General features: G+C 48.1%; 1 protein-coding gene across 1 annotated transcript; it reads right to left on the bottom strand.

Moving 5' to 3' along the window:
• Positions 1 to 1,943: 1,943 nt before the first annotated feature.
• LOC119933267 (NACHT, LRR and PYD domains-containing protein 12-like) lies at positions 1,944 to 24,235 on the bottom strand. The gene is given in 11 exon segments (XM_038752689.1): positions 1,944 to 2,291; positions 5,105 to 5,275; positions 5,805 to 5,975; positions 8,101 to 8,271; positions 11,691 to 11,861; positions 13,172 to 13,342; positions 15,783 to 15,953; positions 17,241 to 17,503; positions 17,505 to 18,964; positions 22,567 to 22,656; positions 23,956 to 24,235. Coding segments are annotated over 11 exon segments (3,207 nt in total). The 3' UTR covers positions 1,944 to 2,203.
• Positions 24,236 to 25,538: the final 1,303 nt, after the last annotated feature.

The following is a 25,538-nucleotide window of genomic DNA, read 5'->3' as shown; positions in this document are numbered from 1 at the left end:
GTCTTGAAGGGAGGAAGAGAGAGCATTTAGTCCAGCATTTAGAACAGCGTCTGGCACTTAATAAATGCTTAACAAGTACCATTATTATTATCCCATCCATCCCACCATTCCTGCTGACGGCCGAGCAAGGTTGGTGATCGCTCAGTTCCAGATCACGCTCAAGATGTACCCTTCACTCTGGGAATATTCCCCGGTAACCTGAAGCATTCTGTTCTACCCTTCTCAGAATCCTTCGTGCCGGTTGAAGGTGAATGGGGGTAAGCTGGAGGGAAAGTCGGTGTTAATAATACATCATCATCATACATGACACACAAATTCATGAAGCGTTCCATATCTTTCTGAGCCCCCTTTTTCCCTTTTTCCCTTTTCCCAAGCTCTTAGTGGAGTGCTCTGCACGCAATAATAATAATAATAGCATTTGTTAAGCACTTACTATGTGCAAAGCACTGTTCTAAACTCTGGGGGGGGATACAAGTTGATCGGGTTGTCCCACGTGGGGCTTACAGTCTTCATCCCCATTTTACAGATGAGGTAATTGAGGATCAGAGAAGTTAAGAAGTTTTATACTGTGAGCCCACTGTTGGGTAGGGACTGTCTCTATATGTTGCCAACTTGTACTTCCCAAGTGCTTAGTACAGTGCTCTGCACACAGTAAGCGCTCAATAAATACAATTGATTGATTAAGTGACTTGCCCAAGGTCATACAGCAGACATGTGGCGGAGCCGGAATTAGAACCCATGACCTCTGACTCCCAAGCCCGTGCTCTTTCCACTGAGCTACGCTGCTTCTCAATAAATGCCACTGATGATGATAGTAATGCCTGCCTGCTAATTATATTGCTGATGGATTTGCCGATTGATCGGGACAAGAGGAAACTACATTTCCCGGGATACTCAGCAAACCTTCCCCGTCCCCTAGTCCCGTTCAATTGCCATGATGACCCCAATTTCGTAGTCTAACCTTCACTGGAGTTCCTGCTTCCTGATGGGTTGCCATGGCGACGGGGCCGCAGCTCCAGCTGCTGAGGGATGGTTGAGCCCTGAAGGAAGCCCCCTTCCTCCAAGAGGCCTTCCCTGATTAAGCCCTCCTTTCCTCTTCTCCCACCCTCTTCCGCGACTCGCCCCCATAATTAATCCCCCCTCCCAGTTATCAGTCATTTATTTAATAATAATAATGATCACGGTATTTGTTAAGCGCTTAGTATGTGCAAAGCACTGTTCTAAGCGCTGGGGAGCTTACAAGGTGATCAGGTTGTCCCACATGGGGCTCACAGTTTTAATCCCCATTTTACAGATGAGGGAACTGAGGCACAGAGAATTTAAGTGACGTGCCCAAAGTCACACAGTTGACAGAGCCGGGATTTGAACCCATGACCTCTGACTCCAGAGCCCGTTCTCTTTCCACTGAGCCTGTCTCCCCCTCTAGACTATGAGCTTGTTGTGAGCAGGGGATGTGTCTGTTACAGTAAGCGCTCAATAAATCATCATCATCATCATCATCAATCGTATTTATTGAGCGCTTACTATGTGCAGAGCACTGTACTAAGCGCTTGGGAAGTACAAATTGGCAACATATAGAGACAGTTCCTACCCAACAGTGGGCTCACAGTCTAAAAGGGGGAGACAGAGAACAAAACCAAACATACTAACAAAATAAAATAAATAGAATAGATATGTACAAGTAAAATAAATAAATAAATAAATAGTAAAATAAATAAATAAATAGATACGATTGAATGAATGAATGAATGTTTATATTGTACTCTCCCAAGCGCTTAGTACAGTGCTTTGCATGCAGTAAGTGCTCAATAGAGATAACTGACTGACGGTCTCCCATCCACTTCCCCCACAAGGCAAGCAGTGCCCACATCCCCCATGCCCAAGTAGCTTCAGCGGCTGCAGGGGCCGAAGTGACGGAAACTGCTGAATTTAGAAAAGGCCTTTTTAATAAAACATGAAGAAACAAAAAGTATCCGGTCAATTGGCATTTCCAAGGAGCAGAGGAAACCGGCGGGAGAGGGGAAAGTGGGCATCTTGCCTTAGGGAGCAGACGGACCCGTGCACCACCGTAATCCCGGCCTTCCGCGGGAAGGAATTTCTGCTCTCCTTTCCCTCTCCCTCCTCCGCGGCCTCCCACGAGTGTCCGGAATCTCCCCCCATTCCCACCCTCTGCTGCTGCGGGGGGACTTGCGGGGCTGCGGGTTCAGGAGCCGATGTCCAAGTGGGGCTTGGTCCTGCGAAGGGCGGCCAGAGTGTTCTGGGTCTCCGCCTTCAGCTCCATCCCAAACAACCTGAGGAGATGCAGAAAGAATCAGGGCCCCGTCCCACATTTTTCTTCTCGGGATTGTACGAAGCGCCCTCCATTTCTGCTAGGCTGTAAGCTCCTTGAGGGCAGGGATAATAATAATGATAATAATGCGCCAAGCACTGTTCTAAGTACTGGGGGAGATACAAGGTAATCAGGTTGTCCCATGTGGGGCTCACAGTCTTAATCCCCATTTTCCAGATGAGGTAACTGAGGCGCAGAGAAGTTAAGCGACTTGCCCAAAGTCACACAGTCGACATGTGGAGGAGCAGGATTAGCACCCATGACCTCTGACTCCCAAGCCCGGGCTCTTTCCACTGAGCCATGCTAGGGATTGTGTCTACTTACTCGATTGTACTCTCCCAAGTGCTTAGTACAGTGCTCTGCACTTAGTAGACAACAGCTCCTTGAGGGCTTGTAAACCCAATCAATCAATCAATCAATCGTATTTATTGAGCGCTTACTGTGTGCAGAGCACTGTACTAAGCGCTTGGGAAGTAGAAGTTGGCAACATATACAGACTCTACCCCTAGACTGTAAGCTGGTTGTGGGCAGGGACTGTGTTTTTTTAATGTTGTATTGTACTCTCCCAAGCACTTAGTACAGTGCTCTGCACATAATAAGCATGCTCGATAAATACGATTGAATAAATGAGGACAGGGATCATGCCTACTAACTTGATTGTACTCTCCCAAGAATTAGTACAGTGCTCTGCACACAGCAGGTTGTAAGCTTTTTGAGCACAGGGATTTTGTCTAAGACTATAGTACTCTTCCAGTCGCTCAGTACAGGGCTCTGCGTTGAGTAAGTGCCCCTTACTCTTTTAGACTGTGAGCCCACTGTTGGGTAGGGACTGTCTCTATGTGTTGCCAATTTGTACTTCCCAAGCGCTTAGTACAGTGCTCTGCACATAGTAAGCGCTCAATAAATACGATTGATTGATTGATTGATTGATTGCCCCATAAATACTATTGAAGCAACGTGGCTTTGTGGAAAGAGCATGGGCTTGGAGAGTCAGTGAGCATGGGTTCTAATCCCAGCTCGGCCACTTATCAGCTGTGTGACTTTGGACAAGTCACTTAACTTGTCCGTGCCTCAGTTTACCTCATCTGTAAAATGGGGATTAAGACTGGGAGCCCCACGTGGGACCACCTCATTACCTTGTATCTACCCCAGTGCTTAGAACAGGGCTTGACACATAGTAAGCGTTTAACTTAACTTCTCCCCCTTCTCCCCCTCCCCATCCCCCCCGCCTTACCTCCTTCCCCTCCCCACAGCACCTGTATATACGTATATATGTTTGTACATATTTATTACTCTATTTATTTATTTTATTTGTAAATAGTTATTCTATTTATTTTATTTTGTTAATATGTTCTGTTTTGTTGTCTGTCTCCCCCTTCTAGACTGTGAGCCTGCTGTTGGGTAGGGACCATCACTATATGTTGCCAACTTGGACTTCCCAAGTGCTTAGTACAGTGCTCTGCACACAGTAAGCGCTCAATAAATACGATTGAATGAATGAATGAATGGACCATTGTCTACTTACTCTATTGTGTTCTCAAAGGCTTAGTAAAGTGCTCTACCCCCAGTAGAATTTCAATAAATGCGATTGACTGATTGACTGACTGAGGGCATATTAAGCTAGCGTACAAACATCTAAACAATTAATCGGTTGTATTTATTGAGTCCTTACTGTGTACAGAGCACTCTGCTAAGCTATGGAGAGAGTACTCTAAAACAGAGTTAGCGGACATGATCCCTAAATGGAAATATATATGGCCATTTTTGAAGAAGTCACCAGTGATGCCGAGTGCATTGTCCTCTCCCAAGCGTCCTAATCCCAGCTCCACCACTTGCTATCTGTATGACCTTGGTCAAGTCACTTAACTTTTCTGGGCTCAGTTTCCTCACCTATAAAAATGGGGGATTAAATCCTACTCCCTTCTACCTAGACTGTGAGCCCCATATTGGACAGGTACTGTGTCCAAACTGATAACTTTGCATCTAACCCAGCCCTTAGAACAGGGTTTGGCATATAGTAAGGGCTTAACAAATATCCTTATTATTATTGTTATTATATTATATTAATAATAATATCACAGAATGATTGATTGATCGATAGCCATGGTGGTATTTCATAAGCATTTGCTCTACGCTAAGCACTGTATTAAGATCTGGGGTAAGTCCCAAGTCCTCCCCAAATCCCACATGGGGAGGGAAAACGGGGACTGATTCACCTTTTTACAGTTGAGGAACTGAGGCACAGAGAAGAGAAGTCAGTCGATCATATTTATTGAGCGCTTACCATGTGCAAAGCACTATACTAAGTGCTTAGTATAACACAATATACTATATAACAACCTAATGGACAGTCTAGAGGGGGAGTCTTGACTAAGATCACACAGCAGAAAACTGGTGGAGCCGGGAGTAGAACCCAGGGCCCCTGACTCTCATACCCGAATTCTTTCCACTAGGCCGTAATAATAATAATAATGATGATAATAATGATGGCATTTATTAAGCGCTTACTACGTGCAAAGCACTGTTCTAAGCGCTGGGGGGATACAAGGTAATCAGGTTGTGCCACATGGGGCTCACAGTCTTCATCCCTATTGTACAGATGAGGGAACTGAGGCACAGAGAAGTTAAGTGACTTGCCCGAAGTCACACAGCTGACAAGTAGCGGAGCGGGGATTTGAACCCAGGACCTCTGACTCCAAAGCCCGGGCTCTTTCTACTGAGCCGTGGTTGATCTATTGATTGATTAACTGATAAAGGAAACAAGCAGCTTCGTACCAGAGCGTCCGCAGTTTGCACGTCGGCTGATTGAGTCTCTCACACAGCAGGCCAACTCCGGCGTCGCCCAGGGCGTTGTTGGTCAGGTACAGTTTGGTCAGAGTCTGATGTTTGGCGATGACTGAAGAAAGACTCTCACAGGCAATGGCAGTGAGACAGCAACTGTCCAACCTGTGGGGGAATGAACGATTCGCAGAAATGTCGCGTTATCGTGGGGTTTGTTAAGCGCTTACTCTGGGTCATCATCATCATCAGGCCTACTGGGTAGAGTATGGGCCTGGGAAACCGAAGGACTTGGTTTCTAATCCTGGCTCTGCTATTTAATAATTGCGGTACTTGTTAAATGCTTATTATCTTACCTCCTTCCCTTCCCCACAGCACCTGTACATATGTATATATGTTTGTACAGATTTATTACCCTATTTATTTATTTATTTATTTATTTATTTATTTTACTTGTACATATCTATCCTATTAATTTTATTTTGTTAGTAGGTTTGGTTTTGTTCTCTGTCTCCCCCTTTTAGACCGTGAGCCCACTGTTGGGTAGGGACCGTCTCTATATGTTGCCAGCTTGTACTTCCCAAGCGCTTAGTCCAGTGTTCTGCACACAGTAAGCGCTCAATAAATACGATTGATTGATTGATTGATTGACTCCCTCCCCGCCTCTCCCCAACCCACCAGTCCTCCAGGAACTCACCAGAGCTTCTGCAGTTTGCAGTTGGGGTGGTTCAGCCCGCCACAGAGCTGATGGGCTCCTCCGTCCCCCAGGTCGTTGAAGCTCAGGTCCAGTTCCTTGAGGTGGCCGTTGGGCCCGAGGGCCGTGGAGATGGCCCCGCAGGCAGCTGACGTCAGCCGGCAAATCCCCAACCTGAAGGGCGGACCGAGAGATCGATCAATCAATCCATCAATCAATCGTATTTATTGAGCGCTTACTGTGTGCAGAGCACTGGACTAAGCGCTTGGGAAGTACAAGTTGGCAACATAGAGAGGCGGTCCCTACCCAACGGTGGGCTCCGAGAGATGGGGGGACAGGTCGGGGGAAACGCATGCTCTCAGCGTCTTCTACGCAGGCGTTGACTCTTGGGCCTCTGGTGCACTCACCAACATCATCATCATCAATCGTATTTATTGAGCACTTACTATGTGCAGAGCACTGTACTAAGCGCTTGGGAAGTACAAATTGGCAACATATAGAGACAGTCCCTACCCAACAGTGGGCTCACAGTCTAAAAGGGGGAGACAGAGAACCAATCCTGGGAGAGGTAGAACTACTAGTGTGTGGCACATAATAATAATAATGATGGCCTTTATTAAGCCCTTACTCTGTGCAAAGCACTGTTCTAAGCGCTGGGGAGGTTACAAGCTGATAAGTTTGTTCCACGGGGGGTTCACAGTCTTCATCCCCATTTTACAGATGGGGTAACTGAGGCCAATTCATTCGTTCATTCATTCAATCGTATTTATTGAGCGCTTACTGTGTGCAGAGCACTGGACTAAGCGCTTGGGAAGTACAAGTTGGCAACACAGAGAGACGGTCCCTACCCAACAGCGGGCTCACAGTCTAGAAGGGGGAGACAGAGAACAAAACAAAACATATTAACAAAATAAAATAAATTGAATAAATATGTACAAATAAAATAGAGGAATAAATATGTACAAACATATATACATATATACAAGTGCTGTGGGGAGGGGAAGGAGGTAAGTGGGGGGATAGGGAGGGGAAAGAGGGGGAAAGGAAGGAGGGGGCCAGTCTAGAAGGGCCGGGCCGGGCGAGGTTCGGGGGTCACTGCCCGGGTTTCAGAGAAGTTAAGTGACTTGCCCAAAGTCACACAGCTGGTAATTGGCGGAGCTGGGATTTGAACCCATGACCTCTGTCTCCAAAGCCCGGGCTGCTTCTCTAAGTGAGCACTTAACAAATGCCATCATTATTACTCCTACTACTACTGCTACTACAACTTCTGCTACTCGCTTACCTCATCTGTAAAATAGGGATTGAGACTCTGATCCCCACATGGGACTGGGACTGTGTCCAACCCGATTTGCTGGTATCCACCCCTGCGCTTAGTACAGTGCACGGCACATTCATTCAATTGTATTTATTGAGTGCTTACTGTGTGCAAAGCACTGCACTAAGTGCTTTATTTTAGTTGCACATATTTACTTTTCTATTTATTTTGTTAATGATGTGCATCTAGCTTTAATTCCATTTAATTAAATAGATCTATTTAATTCTATTTGTTCTGACGACACCTGTCCACATATTTTGTTTTGTTGTCTGTCTCCCCCTTCTAGACTGTGAGCCCGTTGTTAGGTAGGGACCGTCTCTATATGTTGCCAACTTGTACTTCCCAAGCGCTTAGTACAGTGCTCTGCACACAGTAAGTGCTCAATAAATATGATTGAATGAATGAAAATATTGTTAACTTGTACTTCCCAAGCGCTTAGCACAGTGCTCTGCACACAGTAAGTGCTCAATAAATACGATTGAATGAATGAATATGTTGCCATCTTGTACTTCCCAAGCGCTTAGTACAGTGCTCTGCACACAGTAAGCGCTCAATAAATACGATTGAATGAATGAATAAATGAATATGTTGCCAACTTGTACTTCCCAAGTGCTTAGTACAGTGCTCCGCACACAGTGCTCGATAAATACGATTGAATGAATGAATGAATGCTTGGAAAGTACAATTCGGCAACCAAAAGAGGCGATCCCTGCCCAATAACGGGCTCACAGTCTAGAAATGGCAAGCGCTTAACAATTAGCGCAATTATTATTATTATTATGCCCATCCCCGGCTGAGATGTGAGCCCACCGTCTCTATATGTTGCCAACTTGTACTTCCCAAGTGCTTAGTCCAGTGCTCTGCACACAGTAAGATTGATTGATTGATTGACCGATTGAGAGGATTTAAGGAGAAAGCAAATACGATTGATTGATTGATTGATTGATTGATTGAGAGGATTTAAGGAGAAAGCAAAGCATGTACCTGAGTTTTTGCAGTTTGCTCTTGGGCTGGCCAAGTCCCTCACAGAGTAGGCGAACGCCCGCATCCTCCAAATCGTTCAGGCTCAAGTCAAGCTCTGTCAGGCTGCAGTCCATGCTGAGAACGGAAGCCAGCTCCACGCAGGAGGCCCTTGTCAGATGACAGATCTTTAGCCTGGAGAGGACAAAGGCAAATCCCAGCGCTTATCATCATCATCAGTCGTATTTATTGAGCGCTTACTATGTGCAGAGCGCTGGACTAAGCGCTTGGGAAGTACAAATTGGCAACATCTAGAGACAGTCCCTACCCACCAGTGGGCTCACAGTCTAAAAGGGGGAGACAGAGAACAAAACCAAACATACTAACAAAATAAAATAAATAGAATAGATATGTACAAGTAAAAAAAATAAATAGAGTAATAAATATGTACAAACATATATACATATATACAGGTGCTGTGGGGAAGGGAAGGAGGTAAGATGGGGGAATGGAGAGGGGGACGAGGGGGAGAGGAAGGAAGGGGCTCAGTCTGGGAAGGCCTCCTGGAGGAGGTGAGCTCTCAGTAGGGCCAGTAGGGCTTATCATCATCACCATCAATCGTATTTATTGAGCGCTTACTATGTGCAGAGCACTGGACTAAGCGCTTGGGAAGTACAAATTGGCAACATATAGGTACAGTCCCTACCCAACAGTGGGCTCACAGTCTAAAAGGAGGAGACAGAGAACAAAACCAAACATACTAACAAAATAAAATAAATAGACTAGATGTGTACAAGTAAAAAAAGTAAATAAATAAATAGAGTAATAAATATGTACAAACATATATACATATATACAGGTGCTCTGGGGAAGGGAAGGAGGTAAGATGGGGGGAATGGAGAGGGGGACGAGGGGGAGAGGAAGGAAGGGGCTCAGTCTGGGAAGGCCTCCTGGAGGAGGTGAGCTCTCAGTAGGGCCAGTAGGGCTTAGAACAGTGCTCAGCGTTTACAACAGTGCTTTGCACATAGTAAGCGCTTAATAAATGCCATTTTAAAAAAAATCTCTAGTGGAGAGAGCATGGGCCCAAGAGTCAGAAGAACCTGAGCTCTAATCCTGGCCCTGCCCCTTGTCTGCCGGGTGACTTTGGACAAATCTTTTAGACTGTGAGCCCATTGTTGGGTAGGGACCGCCTCTATATGTTGCCAACTTGTACTTCCCAAGCGCTTAGTACAGTGCTCTGTACACAGTAAGCGCTCAATAAATACGATTGATTGATTGATTGATTCACCTCTCTGCACCTCAGGTACCTCATCTGGAAAATTGGGATTAAGACCGTGAGCCCCATGTGGGACGTGGACGGTGTTATATTATTATTATTATTATTATGGTATTCTTTAAGCGCTTACTATGTGCCAGGCACTGTACTAAGCCCTGGGATGGATACAAGCAAATTGAGTTGGACACAGCCCCTGTGCCACATGGGGCTCACAGTCTTAATCCCCATTTTACAGATGAGGTAACTGAGGCACAGAGAAGTGAAGTGACTTGCCCAAAATCACACAGCAGACAAGTGGCAGAGCCGGGATTAGAACCCACGTCCTCTGACTCTCAAGACCGCACTCTTGCCACTAGGCCATGATAATAATAATAATAATAATAATAATAATAATAATAATAATATTTGTAAAGTGCTTACTATGTGCCAAGCACTGTTCTAAGCTCTGGGGTAGATACAAGGTAATCAAGTTGTCCCACATGGGGCTCACGGTCTTAATCCCCATTTTCCAGATGAGGTAACTGAGGCACAGAGAAGTTAAGTGACTCACCCAAAGTCACACATCTGATAAGAGGCAGAGCCGAGATTAGAACCCACAACCTTGACTCTCCAGCCCATGCTCTTTCCACTAAGCCACATCAGCCAATCGTATTTATTGAGCTCTTACTGTGTGCCAAACACTGTACTAAGTGCTTGGGAGAACACAATAAACAGATACATCCCCTGCCCACAATGATCTTACAGTTTATAGATGGGAATTATTTATTTATATTAATATCCATCTCCCCCTCTAGACTGTGACCACGTTGTGGCTGGGAATGTGCCTATCAACTCTTTTATGTCGTAATAATAATAATGATGGTATTTGTTAAGCGCTTACTATGTGCAAAGCACTGTTCTAAGCGCTGGGGAGGTTACTATTCTATTTATTTTATTTTGTTAGTACGTTTGGTTTTGTTCTCTGTCTCCCCCTTTTAGACTGTGAGCCCACTGTTGGGTAGGGACTGTCTCTATGTGTTGCCAACTTGTACTTCCCAAGCGCTTAGTACAGTGCTCTGCACACAGTAAGCGCTCAATAAATATGATTGATGATGATGATGATGAAGGTGATCAGGTTGTCCCACGGGGGGCTCACAGTTTTAATCCCCATTTTTGCAGGTGAGGTAACTGAGGCACACAGAAGTGAAGTGACTTGCCCAAAGTCACACAGCTGACAACTGGCAGAACTGGGATTTGAACCCATGACCTCTGACTCCAGAGCCTGGGCTCTTTCCACAGAGCCATGCTGCTTCTCTGCTTCTCTGTCGTACTTTCCTAAGCACTTAGTACAGTGCTCTGCCCACAGTAAATGCTCAGTAAATACGACTCACTGCCGGAAGGGAAATTGACGAAGCATAATTTCCTCTTTTTTTCTGTTATTTGCTAAGCGCTTACTATGTCCCTGGCACTGCACTAAGGGCTGGGGTAGATATAAGCTATTCAGGGTTGAATACAATTTATGTCAGACATGAGGCTTGTAGTCTTAATTACCCTTTTACAGACGAATTAACTGAAGCTCAGAAAGGTGAAGTGACTTGTCCAAGGTCACACAGCAGACAAGTGGTTGAGCTGGGATTAGAACCCAGGTCCTTCAGACTCCTAGGCCTGGGCTTTTTCCTTGGGCCTTGGTTCCTCATTTGTGTTCTCCTTAGACCGTGAGTCCCACGTGGTACAGGGACTGATAATCCGATAATTACATGGTAATCACCTAATTTCTGATAATTACTTGATCCACTGAGATCCACACTTTACAATAAAGCTAGTCAATCAATTCGTTTGAGAGTTACCCATTTGGGTTGAAGGAGACATTTCCCTTCAAACACATTTTTTCTTTGATCTTCTAAACTGATAGCCCCAGCCCCTTAAGGTTTCCTTATCTGCTCCCATCCCTCAGTTGTAGATTCTCTGAAGTTCATTCATTCATTCAATTCATTCAATCATATTTATTGAGCGCTTACTGTGTGCAGAGCTTAGCTCTCGGGAGAGTACAGTACGACAATAAATAGACACACTCCCTGCCCGCAATGAGTTTGCAGTCTAGAGACAGGAGACAGACACCGACACAAATAAATAAATTACAGATAGGTACATCAGTGCTGTATCTACCTCAGCGCTTAATATTGTGATCGGCACATAGCAAACGCTTAATAGGTACTGTTATTATTCCATGAAAACACCCTCACAAGGGAACTCCTGAGGAGCAATCCCTGCTGAGATGTCTGGATTTCCAGCCCCACTAGATCTCTCCACCGGCCCACGGTTGATTCCCATCGGAGTGGAGAATGGAGTGGGATCTGACCATAGCGTCTTCAGTCGACAAGATGGTTGCTTCATTCCCACACACAGCAGCTGCACCCCTGCATCACCCAAGGCATTGCCGGTCAGGTCCAGCTCCATAAGATGCGGGTTGGTGCTGAGAACGGAGGAGAGATCCTCACAGGCGGCCCAGCCGAAGTAGCACTTTTTCAACCTGGGGGGGTGGGAGGGAGAGAGGGAAGGGAGAGGAAGAGAGAAGAGGGGGAGATGAAGAGAGGGAGAGTGAGGGGAGGGGGGAAAGTGAAAGAGAGGAAGAGAGAAAGATGGGGAGGTAGAGAGAAGAAAAGAGAATGGGCAGAGAGAAAGAGGGAGGGTGAAAGAGGGAGAGGGAAGGGAGAGAAAGAGAGGGAGGGAGAGGAAGAGGGGGAAAGGGAAAGAGAAAGATGGGGAGAGGGAGAGAGAGGGGAAAAGAATGGGGGAGAGAAAGAGGGATGGGGAAAGAGAGGGAGAGAGAAGGGAGAGAAAGAGGGGGAGAGAGGAAGAGAGGGGAAAAGGGAAAGAGAGGAAAAAAAGATGGGGAGAGGGAGAGAGGAAAAGAGAGTGAGAAGGGGGAGAGAAAGGGGAAGAGAGGGAGAGAAGGAAGAGAAAGAGAGGGGGGAAGGGAAAGAGAGGAAGAGAGAAAGATGGGGAGAGGGAGAGAGAGAGGAAAAGAATGGGGGAGAGAAAGAGGGAGGGGGAAAGAGAGGGAGAGAGAAGGGAGAGAAAGAGGGAGAGAGGAAGAGAGGGGAAAAGGGAAAGAGAGGAAAAGAGAAAGATGGGGAGAGGGAGAGAGAGGAAAAGAGAATGAGAAGGGGGAGGGAGGGGGAAGAGAGGGAGAGAAGGGAGAGAAAGAGGAAGGGGGGAAAGGGAAAGAGGAAGAGAGAAATATGGGGAGAGGGAGAGAGAGAGGAAAAGAGAATGAGAAGGGGAGAGAAGGGAGAGAAAGAGAGGAAGAGAAGGGGGAAAGGGAAAGAGAGGAAGAGAGAAAGTTGAGGGAGAGAGAGGAAAAGGGAATGCGAAGGGGGAGAAAAGGGAGAGAAAGACAGGAAGAGAAGGGGGAAAGGGAAAGAGGAAGAGAGAAAGATGAGGAGAGGGAGTGAGGAAAAGAGAATGAGAAGGGGGAAGAGGGGGAGAGAAGGGAAAGAGGAAGGGGGGAAAGGGAAAGAGGAAGAGGGGGGAAGGGAAAGAGGAAGAGAGAAAGATGGGGAGAGGGAGAGAGAGGAAAAGAGAATGAGAAGGGGAGAGAAAGAGGGAGAGGGAAAGGGAGGGAGAGAGGAGGGAGAGAGAGGAAGGGGCAGGGAAAGGGAAAGATGAAGAGAGAAAGATGGGGAGAGGGAGAGAGCAGGAAAGAGGAAGAGAGAGAAGGAGAGGGAGGGCGGGAGAGGGAGAGAGGCAAATATTATGTGTTCTAGCAGGATCCCCAGGCCGGGAAGGGATGTATATTGAGCTCCTTGTTTCTCCAAAAAAAAACCCCATCCAACTTACTGGAGTGACTGGAGCCGGCATTTCGGGTGTCTCAGCCCCGCACAGAGCAGCTTGACCCCGACGTCCCCCAGAGCGTTGTTACTCAGATCCATCATCACCAAGTTCTGGTTGGCGCTGAGCGCAGAAGAGATGTCCTGACAGGCCGCGCTTGAAAAGCGGCATTTCTTCAAGCTGCCACGGAGAGAGTCAGCAGGGTGGTCAGACTGTCCACTCCTTTCTTGGTTTTCATCCTAGAAGCGTTCACTCCCCCCCATTGATTGATCGATACTAACTCTACTGCACTCCCATAGCGATGGCATTTATTGAGTACTTATTGTGTACAGAGCACTGTACTAAATACTTAGGAAAATACCGTATAATAGAGTTGGTAGACATGATCTCTGCCCACAAGGAGCTTATAGTCTACAGGGGGAGAGAAACATTAAAATAAATTACAGTAAAGGGAAATATCTACCTAAGTGCTGTGGGGCTGGGCTGAGTATCAGGGTGCTATTCATTCATTCAATCGTATTTATTGAGCGCTTACTGTGTGCAGAGCACTGGACTAAGTGCTGGGGAGAATACAGTATAACAATAATCAGACATTCCCTGCCCACATTGAGGACACGCTTGAGGAATAAACTCTCCTGAGCTCTCCCAAGCGTTTAGTACAGTATTATGCGCATAGTAGGTGCTCAGAAAATGCCACTAATTACTACGGAGTCCCATAGTATGTACATAATAATAATAAAAGTAATAATAATGGCATTTATTAAGTGCTTACCATGTGCAAAGCACTGTTCTAAGCGCTGGGGAGGTTACAAGCTGATCAGGTTGTCCCACAGGGGGCTCACAGTCTTCATCCCCATTTTACAGATGAGGTAACTGAGGCCCAGAGAAGTTAAGTGACTTGCCCAAAGTCACACAGCTGACAACTGGCGGAGCTGGGATTTGAACCCATAACCTTTGACTCCAAAGCCCACGCTTTTCCCACCGAGCCACGCATGTATGGGTGTGCAATGTCAGACACTGAGAATAAGAACCACATGAGTTTTCCTACAAGTGGGAGTTTTCAGTCAATCAATGGTATTTATTGAGCACCTTCTGTCTGGAGGGCACTATACTAAGAGCTTAATAGTAAGTGTGTGTGTTTTTTTAAATGCTTACTATGGTCCAGGCACTATATTAAGCGCTAGGGTGGCTACAAAAAAATCTGGATGGGCACAGCCCCTATCCCACGTGGGGCTCACGGTCTCAATCCCCATTTTACAGATGAGGCAACTGAGGCAGAGAAGCGAAGTGACTTGCCCAAGGTCACAGAGCCGACAAGTGGCAGAGCCAGGATTAAAACCCGTGATCTTCTGATTCCCAGGCCCATGCTCTATCCACTACGCCGTGCTACTTCATAATTTAGAACAGTGCCTGGCACATAGTAAGTGCTTAACAAATACCACAATTATTATATTTTTCTGTGGGACATCCCCACGATGGCCACCGTCCAACTTTTCTCCAAAGCAGTTGGGTCCCTTAAAAATGATGGAAGGAGATAAGTGATTCGTGAGCAGGGAATAAATCGAGGTGTCCGAGCTGGGCTGATGGGGACCATGTGATGGGGGGACAGTGGAGTCCTCTAGACTGTAAGATCGCTGTGGGCAGGAATGTCACTGTTTATTGTTGTATTGTACTTTCCCAAGCGCTTAGTACAGTGCTCTGCATACAGTAAGCGCTCAATAAATACGATTGAGTGAATGAATGAACTAAGTGCTTGGGAGAATACACCTCCTTTAGACTGTAAACTTGTGGGCAGGAAATGTGTCTACCAACCCTATTATAGTATATTCATTCATTCATTCATTCAATCATATTTATTGAGCACCTACTCACTGTACTGAGCGCTTGGAAAGTACAAGTTGGCAACATATAGAGACGGTCCCTACCCAACATTCTCCCAAGAGCTTAGTACAGAGCACTACACACAGTAAGTGCTCAATAAATATGGACCTTCCTCTCCCCCTCGTCCCCCACTCCATCCCCCCTATCTTACCTCCTTCCCTTCCGCACAGCACCTGTATATATGTACATATGTTTGTACATATTTATTACTCTATTTATTTATTTATTTATTTTACTTGTACATATCTATTCTATTTATTTTATTTTGTTAGTATGTTTGGTTTTGTTCTCTGTCTCCCCCTTTTAGACTGTGAGCCCAATGTTGGGTAGGGACTGTCTCTATATGTTGCCAATCTGTACTTCCCAAGTGCTTAGTACAGTGCTCTGCACATAGTAAGCGCTCAAAAAATACGATTGATGATGATGATGATGATTGATTCATTGATATGCTGTGAGTTGGTAGTCGAGATCCCCGCCCTCAAGGAATTCTGAGTGAAGGCAGGACTGTGTCCAACCTGATTAGCTTGTATCGACCCCAGTGCTTAGTATAGTACCTGGCACATAGCAAGCGCTTAAAAATGACCTGTTTGGGAGAACTGGGGAGTATATATATATATATAAAATTATATATACTATATATATATATATATAAAATCCACCAGTCAGAGTCTAGCGGGGTTGGGGGGATCAACACAGGCCGGGTTCTTCCGAGCAGCAGACGGGTGCAGCCGAAACTCACCCCAAGTTCTGCAGTTTGCAGTTGGCGTGTCCCAGACCCTGACAGAGCAGCTTCACTCCCTGGTTTCCCAGGGCGTTGAGATCGAGGACGAGCTCCGCTAGGTTTTGGTTGGTCCTCAGGGCGGAGGAGAGATGCTCACAGTAGGTGTCCGGCAGCCAACACCTCTCCACACTGCAGGGAGGGGAGAAAGAGAGAGGTGAGGTGGCTAAATACCGCTAAACACGGCCCTTTAGCTCGGCTCACGCCGAGATCGGGGGCCAGTCTAGGGGCTGTACGTTCCAATCAGTCAATCGATGGAATTTCATAATAATGACAATAATAACAATCTTTGTTAAGTGCTTCTATGTGCCAGGAGCTGTTCTAAGCGCTGGGGTAGATACCTTGATCTCATCTATCTGTATATATGTATATATGCTTGTACATATTTATTACTCTATTTTACTTGTACATATCTATTCTATTTATTTTATTTTGTTAGTATGTTTGGTTTTGATCTCTGTCTCCCCCTTTTAGACTGTGAGCCCACTGTTGGGTAGGGACTGTCTCTATATGATGCCAGCTTGTACTTCCCAAGCGCTTAGTACAGTGCTGTGCACACAATAAGCGCTCAATAAATACGATTGATTGATTGATTGATTGATTGATCTATCTCTCGCCCAACATCTCCCCCAAATCCTGCCTCTGACCTGGAATGCCCTCCCTCCTCCTATCCAACAGACAGTGACTCTCCAGCGTGGCTCAGTGGAAAGAGCCCGGGCTCTGGAGTCAGGCCTCATGGGTTCAAATCCCGACTCCGCCAATTGTCAGCTGTGTGACTATGGGCAAGTCACTTAACTTCTCTGTACCTCAGTTCCCTCATCCATAAAATAGGGATGAAGACTGTGAACCCCATATGGGACAACCTGATCACCTTGTATCCTACCCAGCGCTTAGAAAAGTGCTTGGCACATAGCGCTTAATAAATGCTATCATTATTGTTATCATTATTATTATTCAAAGCCTTATTGATGGCCCATCTTCTCCAAGAGGCCTTCCCTGACTGCGCCCTCCATTCTTCTTCCACTCCCTTCTTCGTCGCCCTGATTTACACTTCCCCCCTCTCAGCCGCACCGCACTTATATAAATATCTGTCATTTATTTATTTCTATTAATGTCCGTCTCCCCCTCTAGACTGTAAAATCGTTGTGGGCAGGGTATGTGTCTGTTTACTGTTGTATTGAACTCTCCCATGCGTTAAGTACAGTAATAATAATGATGCTGATGAGGAGGATCTAATTATTAATATCTGGATAAAACCAAAGATGGACTGGAGGGAAAAAGATGCAATTTAGGTAGAGGAAACCAGAAACCGTGAGCCCCCCAAGTCTTCCGGTGAGGACACCCTCATCTAACAGGACGCAGGCAGACCCCCCCACATCGGAGTGGTGGGAAATGAAGAGACGGGACGCGGGTACTTACGGCGACAGAGGCTGGTCCCCGAGGTGCGTCCCCTCCGTCCCCACAGGCCCCTGGCCCTCCGCGGCCTCCTCCGAGCTGAACTCGACGCTGCCCAGGTGGACGACAGACGCGTTCCGGCAGTTGCCCACGCAGAAGGCCGAGATCACGTGGTCCATCTTGGTGGACAGGTCGCGGGCCACGACGACCTGGATGGGGTCCAGCGCCCGCCGGATGAAACCTTCCTCTTGGGTCTCGTACAAGCAGGAGAAGAGGTCCAGCGTCCCCCCGCTCCAGGGTCCGGCCCCCGATCTGAGCCCTGGCTTCAATCCAGGCCAGCAGCTCCCCTTTGACCGTGGGGGAGAGCGGACACCCAAACTGCCGCTCCAGGTAGCTCTTGTTCTCCTCGTTCAAGAGCCCGAAGAGGAAGCGCACGGTCAGGGCCAGGTAACTGGTCTCGGATCTGCCATAATGCTCCAGGAGCCGGGTCACGCTGTGGCGGGAGCCCCTCCCGCCCTCCCGCCCGTCCCCGCCGGTCAGGTAGAAGAGGGCGGCGAAGAACTCCTGGAAACTCCGGTGGATGAAGCTGTACAGCCTCTGGCAGTGGATGTCCTTCTGGAAGACGCTCAGGTTGAGGAAGGCCGAGACGTCGGACCCGGCCAGGCCGTGCCTCCTCAGGTCGCCCTCGTCGAAGAGGACCTTCCGGGCCCAGACGCCGTGGGCGGCCAGGGAGCAGAGCGGGGCCAGGACGGGGCGACCCCGGGGCCCGGAGCCCCCCGGGTCCGGCTGCAGCAGGCTGAGGAGGTAGAAGACGTAGACGGAGGTGGTGGTCTTGGACGGCTGGCCCGGGGGCTCCCCGCGCTCCATCTCCTGCTTCAGGCACGTGCAGACGATCCAGCAGACCAGGGGCACGAAGCACACGGCGGAGAGGGCCTCGACGTCCCGCACCAAGCCCAGGGCCCGGGCGGCGCGCCGGCCGTCCCCGAAGAACTTGTGGAAGTAGTCCCGGCGGCCGGCCCGCGAGAAGCCCAGGATCTCGGCGTGGCGAGGCTGCTCCAGCAGAGGCTGCAGCCGGGCCAGGCCCGCGGGCCGCGTGGTGATCAGCAGGGACGCCTCGGGCAGCAGGTCCTTCCCCAGAAGGCCGCCCAGGAGACTGGCCACGGGCAGCTTGGCCTTCCAGCCGCCGGCCCGCCGGCCCGGCGGGGGCCTCCGAGGGGACCGGCCTAGCTCGTCGAATCCGTCGATGACGAAGAGGAGCCGCTCCGGCCTCCGCACGATGTCCGCCAGCGGGGCCTCCCGTCGAGGCCAGCGGCCGGAGATGAGGCCGGCCAGGCTGCTGCGGCCCACGCGGCTCATCTCCCTGCAGCTGATGTAGAAGAGGTAGTCGAAGCGGGCCCGGTACAGGCGGCCCTCGGCCCAGTCCAGCATGATCTTCCGGGCCAGCATGGACTTGCCGATGCCCGCGGCCCCCTGTAGGACCACCGTGCGGGGCGGCTCCGGCCAGGAGGCGTCCGGCTCCAGCAGGGTCTCCACCTGCACTGGGCCCGGCTGGCGCTCCGGGGCCCCCGCGGCCTCCAGCCGGGCGGTCGGCGATTCGGGGGCCGCGTCCTGGGGGGTGGGGTGCCGCTCCATCAGCAGCAGCTGGGTGTACCTCTGGCTGAGGTTCACGCACTCCCCCGGCCGGGCGTTGCGGTCCTCAATGAACCGGAACTTCCGTCGGATGTGCTCCCGGTACACGTCCCGGGGGTCTGGATCGGGAGAGATGACGAGGGGTCGACACGGCCGGCGGTCAGTCGACCCATCCGTCCGTTGATCGATGATATTTATCGAGCGCTTAACTTCTCTGAGCCTTGGTTCCCTTAACCAGAATTACTGGTGTCCACCGCAGTGCTTAGTACAGCACCTGGCACATTCATTCATTCATTCAATCATATTTATTGAGTGCCTACTGTGTGCAGCAACTGCTTTGCATTTATTAAGTGTTTACTATGTGCAGAGCCCTGTTCTAAGCACTGGGGAGGTTACAAGATGATCAAGTTGTCCCACGGGGGCTCGCAGTCTTCATCCCCATTTTACAGATGAGCTAACTGAGGCCCAGGGAAGTTAAGTGTCACCCAGTTGACAACTGGAGGAGCTGGGATTTGAACCCATGACCTCTGACTTCAAAGCTCAGGCTCTTTCCACTGAGCCATGCTGCTTCTCTAGTAAGCACATAGTAAGTGCTTAACAGATACCATCATCATTATTATCTTCATCATCATCTGCAAAATGGGAATTCAACACTTGTTCTCCCTCCTACTTAGACTGTGAGATCCGTGTGGGGCCTGATTATCTTGTATCTACCCCCGCGCTTAGGACAGTGCTTGGCACATAGTAAGCACTTAACAAATACCACAAGTATTATTTTTATTGCCCCATTCTCGTCTGACTGATCTCTGTCCTTGCCTCGTGAGGTTTCCCTGGCCTGGAACTCCCTCCCCCAATAATAATAATAATAGTTAATGAAAATTCTGGTATTTGTTAAGCGCTTACTATGTGCCAGGCACTCTTCTAAACACTGGGGTAGATACGAGATAATCGGGTTAAATACAGTCCCTGTCCCACGTGGGGCTCACAGTCTTAATCCCCATTTTACAGATGAGGGAACCGAAGCACAGAGAAGTAAAGTGACTTGCCCAAGGTCACCCAGCAGACAAATGGTGGAGCCGGGATTAGAACCCATGACTTTCTAATTCCCAGGCCTGGGCTCTCTCTATCTCTCTCTCTATCAACCCTCTCCACCTTTTAAGACCTTCCCAAAATGCCACCTCCTCCAACAATTCCTCCCTAACTACTTTCCAAAACTTCTGAGTCCAACCTAAGCACAGTGGCTCCCTGGCGGTAGTCGATCCATCAGTGGTATTTATTGAGCACTTACTCTGTGCAGAGCACTGTTCTAAATGTTAAGTCCTCAGTACAATACAACAAAATTAGCAGACACTTTTCCTGTCCATAATGAGCTTTCAGTCTAGAGCTGTGGCTCCTCCTTCCCCTCCCCACAGCACCTGTATATATGTTTTTATAGACTTATTACTCTATTTATTTTACTTGCACATATTTACTATTCTATTTAATTCGTTAATGATGTGCATTTAGCTTTAATTCTATTTGTTCTGACGACTTGACACCTGTCCACATGTTTTGTTTTGTTGTCTGTCTTCCCCTTCTAGACTGTGAGCCCATTGTCGGGTAGGGACCGTCTCTAGATGTTGCTGACTTGTACTTACCAAGCGCTTAGTACCTCTGCACACAGTAAGCGCTCAATAAATACGACTGAATGAATGAATGAATGGACAGAGCCTGGGCCTGGGAGTCGGAAGGGCCTGGGTTCTAATCCCAACTCAACCACTTGTCTGCTGCGTGACCTTGGGGAAGTCACTTCACTTATCTGGACCTCAGTTGCCTCATCTGTAAAATGGGGATTAAGACTGTGAGGCCCACGTGGGACAGGGACTGTGTCAAACCTGATCGTCTCGTATCTACCCCAGCTTTGAGAACAGTGCTGCTTGGTACATAGTAAGTGCCTAACAAGTCTCATAATTATTATTATTAATAATCTTCACGTTGATCCAACCTTGGCCCTATCGCCGGAATCCCAGAGGTGGAAGGGGAATCTCCATGGGGCACCCCATCGACACTAACCAGCGAAGCCCAGCATTGGCAGAGGACCTGTGTTCTAATCTCTCCTCTGCCACTTGCCTGCTAGGCAAGTCACTTCACTTATTTTACTTGTACATATCTATTCCATTTATTTAATTTTGTTAGTATGTTTGGTTTTGTTCTCTGTCTCCCCCCTTTTAGACTGCGGGCCCACTGTTGGGTAGGGACTGTCTCTACATGTTGCCAACTTGTACTTCCCAAGCGCTTAGTACAGTGCTCTGCACACAGTAAGCGCTCAATAAATACGATTGATCGATTGACTGATTCTCTGGGTCTCAGTAACCTCATCTGGAAAATGGGGATTAAATCCTACTCCCTCCTGTTTAAATTGTGAGCTCCTTGCAGGGGACTGCGTGCAGAGCGCTGTACTAAGCACTTGGGAGAGTGCGAATCAATAGAGTTGGTAGGTACATTCCCTCCCCACAGTGAGCTTACAGTCTAGAGAGACAGACCGACATTAATTAATTAGTCAGTCAGTGGTATTTATTGAGTGGTTACTGTATACAGAGTGCTTTACTAAGCCCTTGGGAGAGTAGTAAGACTGTAAGCACCATGTGGGACAGGAACTGTCTCCAACCTGATTATCTTGTATTTATTCCAGCACTTAGTACAGTGCCTTGCATATGTCAAGCGCTTGGTAAATATCTAAAAAAAATCAACTAAAAAAACACCTTGAGAACCAGCCCTAGACCACAGTCCTCAATCCCACTCCCAATTCCAACCTTAACCCTGGGCCCTTTGATCTCTGAACCTAAACCTAAACCTAAAGTCTCTCAACCAGGAAGACAACTGACTGGATTAATCCAGCAATGGTATTTATTTTTATCAATGGCATTATTTTTACTAGAATTAAGACTGTGAGCCCCATGTGGGACATGGACTGTGTCCAACCTGACTAGCTTGTATCTACCTAGGGAAGCAGCGTGGCCCAGTGGAAGGAGCCCGGGCTTTGGAGTCAGAGATCATGGGTTCAAATCCCAGCTCTGCCGATTGTCAGCTGCGTGACTTTGGGCAAGTCACTTCACTTCTCTGGGCCTCAGTTCCCTCATCTGTAAAACGGGGATGAAGACTGTGAGCCCCCCGTGGGACAACCTGATCACCTTGTAACCTCCCCAGCGCCTAGAACAGTGCTCTGCACATAGTAAGCGCTTAATAAATGCCATCATCATTATTATTATTACCTCAGAACCTAGTATAACAGGGTCCAGTGAGCCCTCTCCTTCCTCTCCCTCTCCTTCCCCTCCCCACAGCACCTTTATATATGTTTGTACATATTTATTACTCTATATATTTTACTTGTACATATTTACTATTCTATTTATTTTATCTTGTTAATATGTTTTGTTTTGCTGCCTGTCTCCCCCTTCTAGACTGTGAGCCTGTTGTTGGGTAGGGACTGTCTCTATGTGTTGCCAACTTGTACTTCCCAAGCGCTTAGTACAGTGCTCTGCACACAGTAAGCGCTCCATAAATACGATTGAATGAATGAATTAATAGTAAGCGCTGCACAAATATCATTAAAAAAACCCAAAGAGGAAATAGTGTATTTCCTCAGCATTTACTGTGTGCAGAGCACTGTGTTAATCGCTCGGGAGAGGACAAGCCTGCATACAAGAACCCATGTGCGGAGAAGGAAACCACCATAGCTCACCTCTCGTCGCTTCTGCTTCGTGGGGCTCAACCAGGTGCTCTGCTCTTCTTCTCTGCTCCCACTGGCATCCCAAAGCCGACACCGACAAATCTGAAGCGGCAGGAAGGAAGAGCCAGTGAAGACCATGGAATTTTAGCTCGCTATAGGCAGGGAACATCCTACTAACTCTGCTCTAGCATGGTAATAATAATAATAATAATAATAATAATAATAATTTTGGTATTTGTTAAGCTCCCCCTTCTAGACTGTGAGCCCGCTGTAGGGTAGCGACTGTCTCTATGTGTTGCCGACTTGTGCTTCCCAAGCACTTAGTACAGTGCTCTGCACACAGTAAGAGCTCAATAAATACGATTGATTGATTGATTGATTGATTGATTGACAAGCACTGTTCTGAGCGCCAGGATAGCTACAAGGTAATCAGGTTGGACACAGTTCCTGTCCCACATGGGGCTCACAGTCTTACTACTCTCCCAAGCGCTTAGGAAAGTGCTCTGCAAACAGTAAGCGCTCAATAAATATCACTGATTGATTAATTATTGTTGGTCTGCCTCTGTAGATTGTAAGCTCACTGTGGGGAGGGAATGTGTCTACCAACTCTTTTTGATTCGTACGCTCTCAAGAGCTTAGTAGGGTGCTCCGCACACAGTAAGCACTCAATAAGCAGTGTGGTCTAGTGTATAGAGCCCGTGCCTGGGAGTCAGAAGGACCTGGGTTCTAGTCCCAGCTCCACAACTCGTCTGCTGTGTGACCTTGGGCAGGTCACTTTGCTTCTCTGTGCCTCAGTTACCGCATCTGTAAAATGGGGATTAAGACCGTGAGCCCCACGAGGGACAACCTGATCACCTTGTAACTTCCCCAGTGCTTAGAACAGTGCTTGGCACATAGTAAGCGCTTAATAAATGTCATTATTATTATCTGGGCCTCAGCTCCCTCATCTGTAAAATGGGGATTAAGACTTGGAGCCCCATGAGGGACAGGGACTGTGCCCAACCTGATTACCGCGTATCTAACCCAGAGCTTAGACTGACAGATACCGTTAAAATAAATAAATAAATAAACCCCATTGATTGACTCTTTAGTTAATGTCGGTCTCGCCCTCTAGACTGTAAGCTCTCTGTGGGGAGGATGCTGACCAGCTCTATGGAATTGGACTCTCTGGAGTGCTTGGGAGAGTACAATACAACAATAAACAGACACAATCCCTGCCCACAGTGAGTTTACAGTCCAGAGGGGAGAGCAAGGATCGATCCTATTAACTCGTGGGGATGAAGACTGTGAAGACTGTTAATAGGATCGATCCTATTAACTCGTATTTTCTCAAGTGCTCTGCCCACCGTAAGAGCTCAATCAGCACCATTGACTAAACAGGAATTATCTGCCTCGACTTACCCCTCACCACCGCCTCTGCCCTGGCTCTCTCCCACAGATCTTTCCTGTGTATCCTTTCAAATACGTGGACCGCCAGCTCCCAGGCACCCCGCTCTCCGACATGGGCGACCAGGAGATGGGCTAAGTCCAGGGAATCGGCTTTCTCCGTCCGGCCCCAGGGGATGGGGGCCCAGCCCGCCGCGGGGGCCAAGTCCTCCAGGTGGAACTTGAATTTCCGCAGCTCTGGGTCCCGGAGTTCTTCCAGGTACTCGGCCAGTCGACTGCGGATGCTGCAGGTCATCTCCGCCTCCGCCCAAAGGGATCCCAGATGGTGGACGCCGAGGGACCCCAGGAGGGAACCTGTAGAGGAGACGGGGTTGGGATGCGGAGGCGAGGCGGATGGTCCACTCAAACCCAAGGCTAACATAGCACCTTGGAATCCCATTGAAAAATAGACATTAAAAACCTCACTCTCTCTAACCCCTCTTAGACTATTTGGGTCTATCATCCCCCACTGGACAATAAGGCCCTTGAGAACAGAGAAACAGCACCCAGCATGGCCTAGTGGATAGCGCACAGGCCTGGGACTCAGAAGGACCTGGGTTCTAGTCCCAGCTCCTCCACTTAATAATAATAATAACAATAATAATGATGGAATTCATTAAGCGCTTACTATGTGCAAAGCACTGATCTGAGAAGCAGCTTGGCTCAATGGAATGAGCCCGGGCTTTGGAGTCAGGGGTCATGGGTTCAAATCCCTGCTCTGCCAATTGTCAGCTGTGTGGCTTTGGGCAAGTCACTTAACTTCTCTGGGCCCCAGTTACCTCATCTGTTAAATGGGGATGAAGACTGTGAGCCCCCCGTGGGACAACCTGATCACCTTGTAACCTCCCCTGTGCTCAGAACAGTGCTTTGCACATAGTAAGTGCTTAATAAATGCCATCATGATTATTATTATTAAGTGCTGGGGAGGTTACAAGGTGATCAGGTTGTCCCACGGGGGGGCTCACAGTCTTCATCCCCATTTTACAGATGAGAGAATTGAGGCTCAGAGAAGTGAAGTGATTTGCCCAAAGTCACCCAGCTGACAATTGGATTTGAACCCATGATCTCTGACTCCCAAGCCCGGGCTCTTTCCATTGAGCCACGCTGCTTCTCTAGGTAGATACAAGCTAGTCAGGTTGGACACAGCCCGTGTCCCACATGGGGCTCACGGTCTTCATTCTATTAAAAATAATGCCATTGATAAAAATAAATACCATTGCTGGATTAATCCAGTCAGTTGTCTTCCTGGTTTAGAGGGTTTAGGTTTAGAGATCAATTAATGGCCCTGAAACCCAAACCCAAACCTTTCCCCCAACCCCATTTTAGCCCTCAGCCCAACCCTAATCCCAACGCGTAACCCCAATCCTCATCCCAAATCCCACTGCAGATTGGACTCGAAAGCGAATGTCACCCCCGGACCTAATCCTGAATCCAACCTGAACCCCAGACCTCCAACCCCCTCCACGTGGCACCATCTTCCCTTGCCCCAAAACCCAATCCTGAGGAGGAACCTCACCCGTCCAGCTCAGAGACCCTCTCTCCGTGGGGGCGTCCTCCCT

The sequence above is a fragment of the Tachyglossus aculeatus genome, chromosome 10 (genome assembly GCF_015852505.1).
Source record: "Tachyglossus aculeatus isolate mTacAcu1 chromosome 10, mTacAcu1.pri, whole genome shotgun sequence".
Lineage (NCBI taxonomy): Eukaryota > Metazoa > Chordata > Mammalia > Monotremata > Tachyglossidae > Tachyglossus > Tachyglossus aculeatus.
Note: the sequence above shows the minus strand (reverse complement) of the source record. Positions and strands in the feature narration are given on the sequence as shown.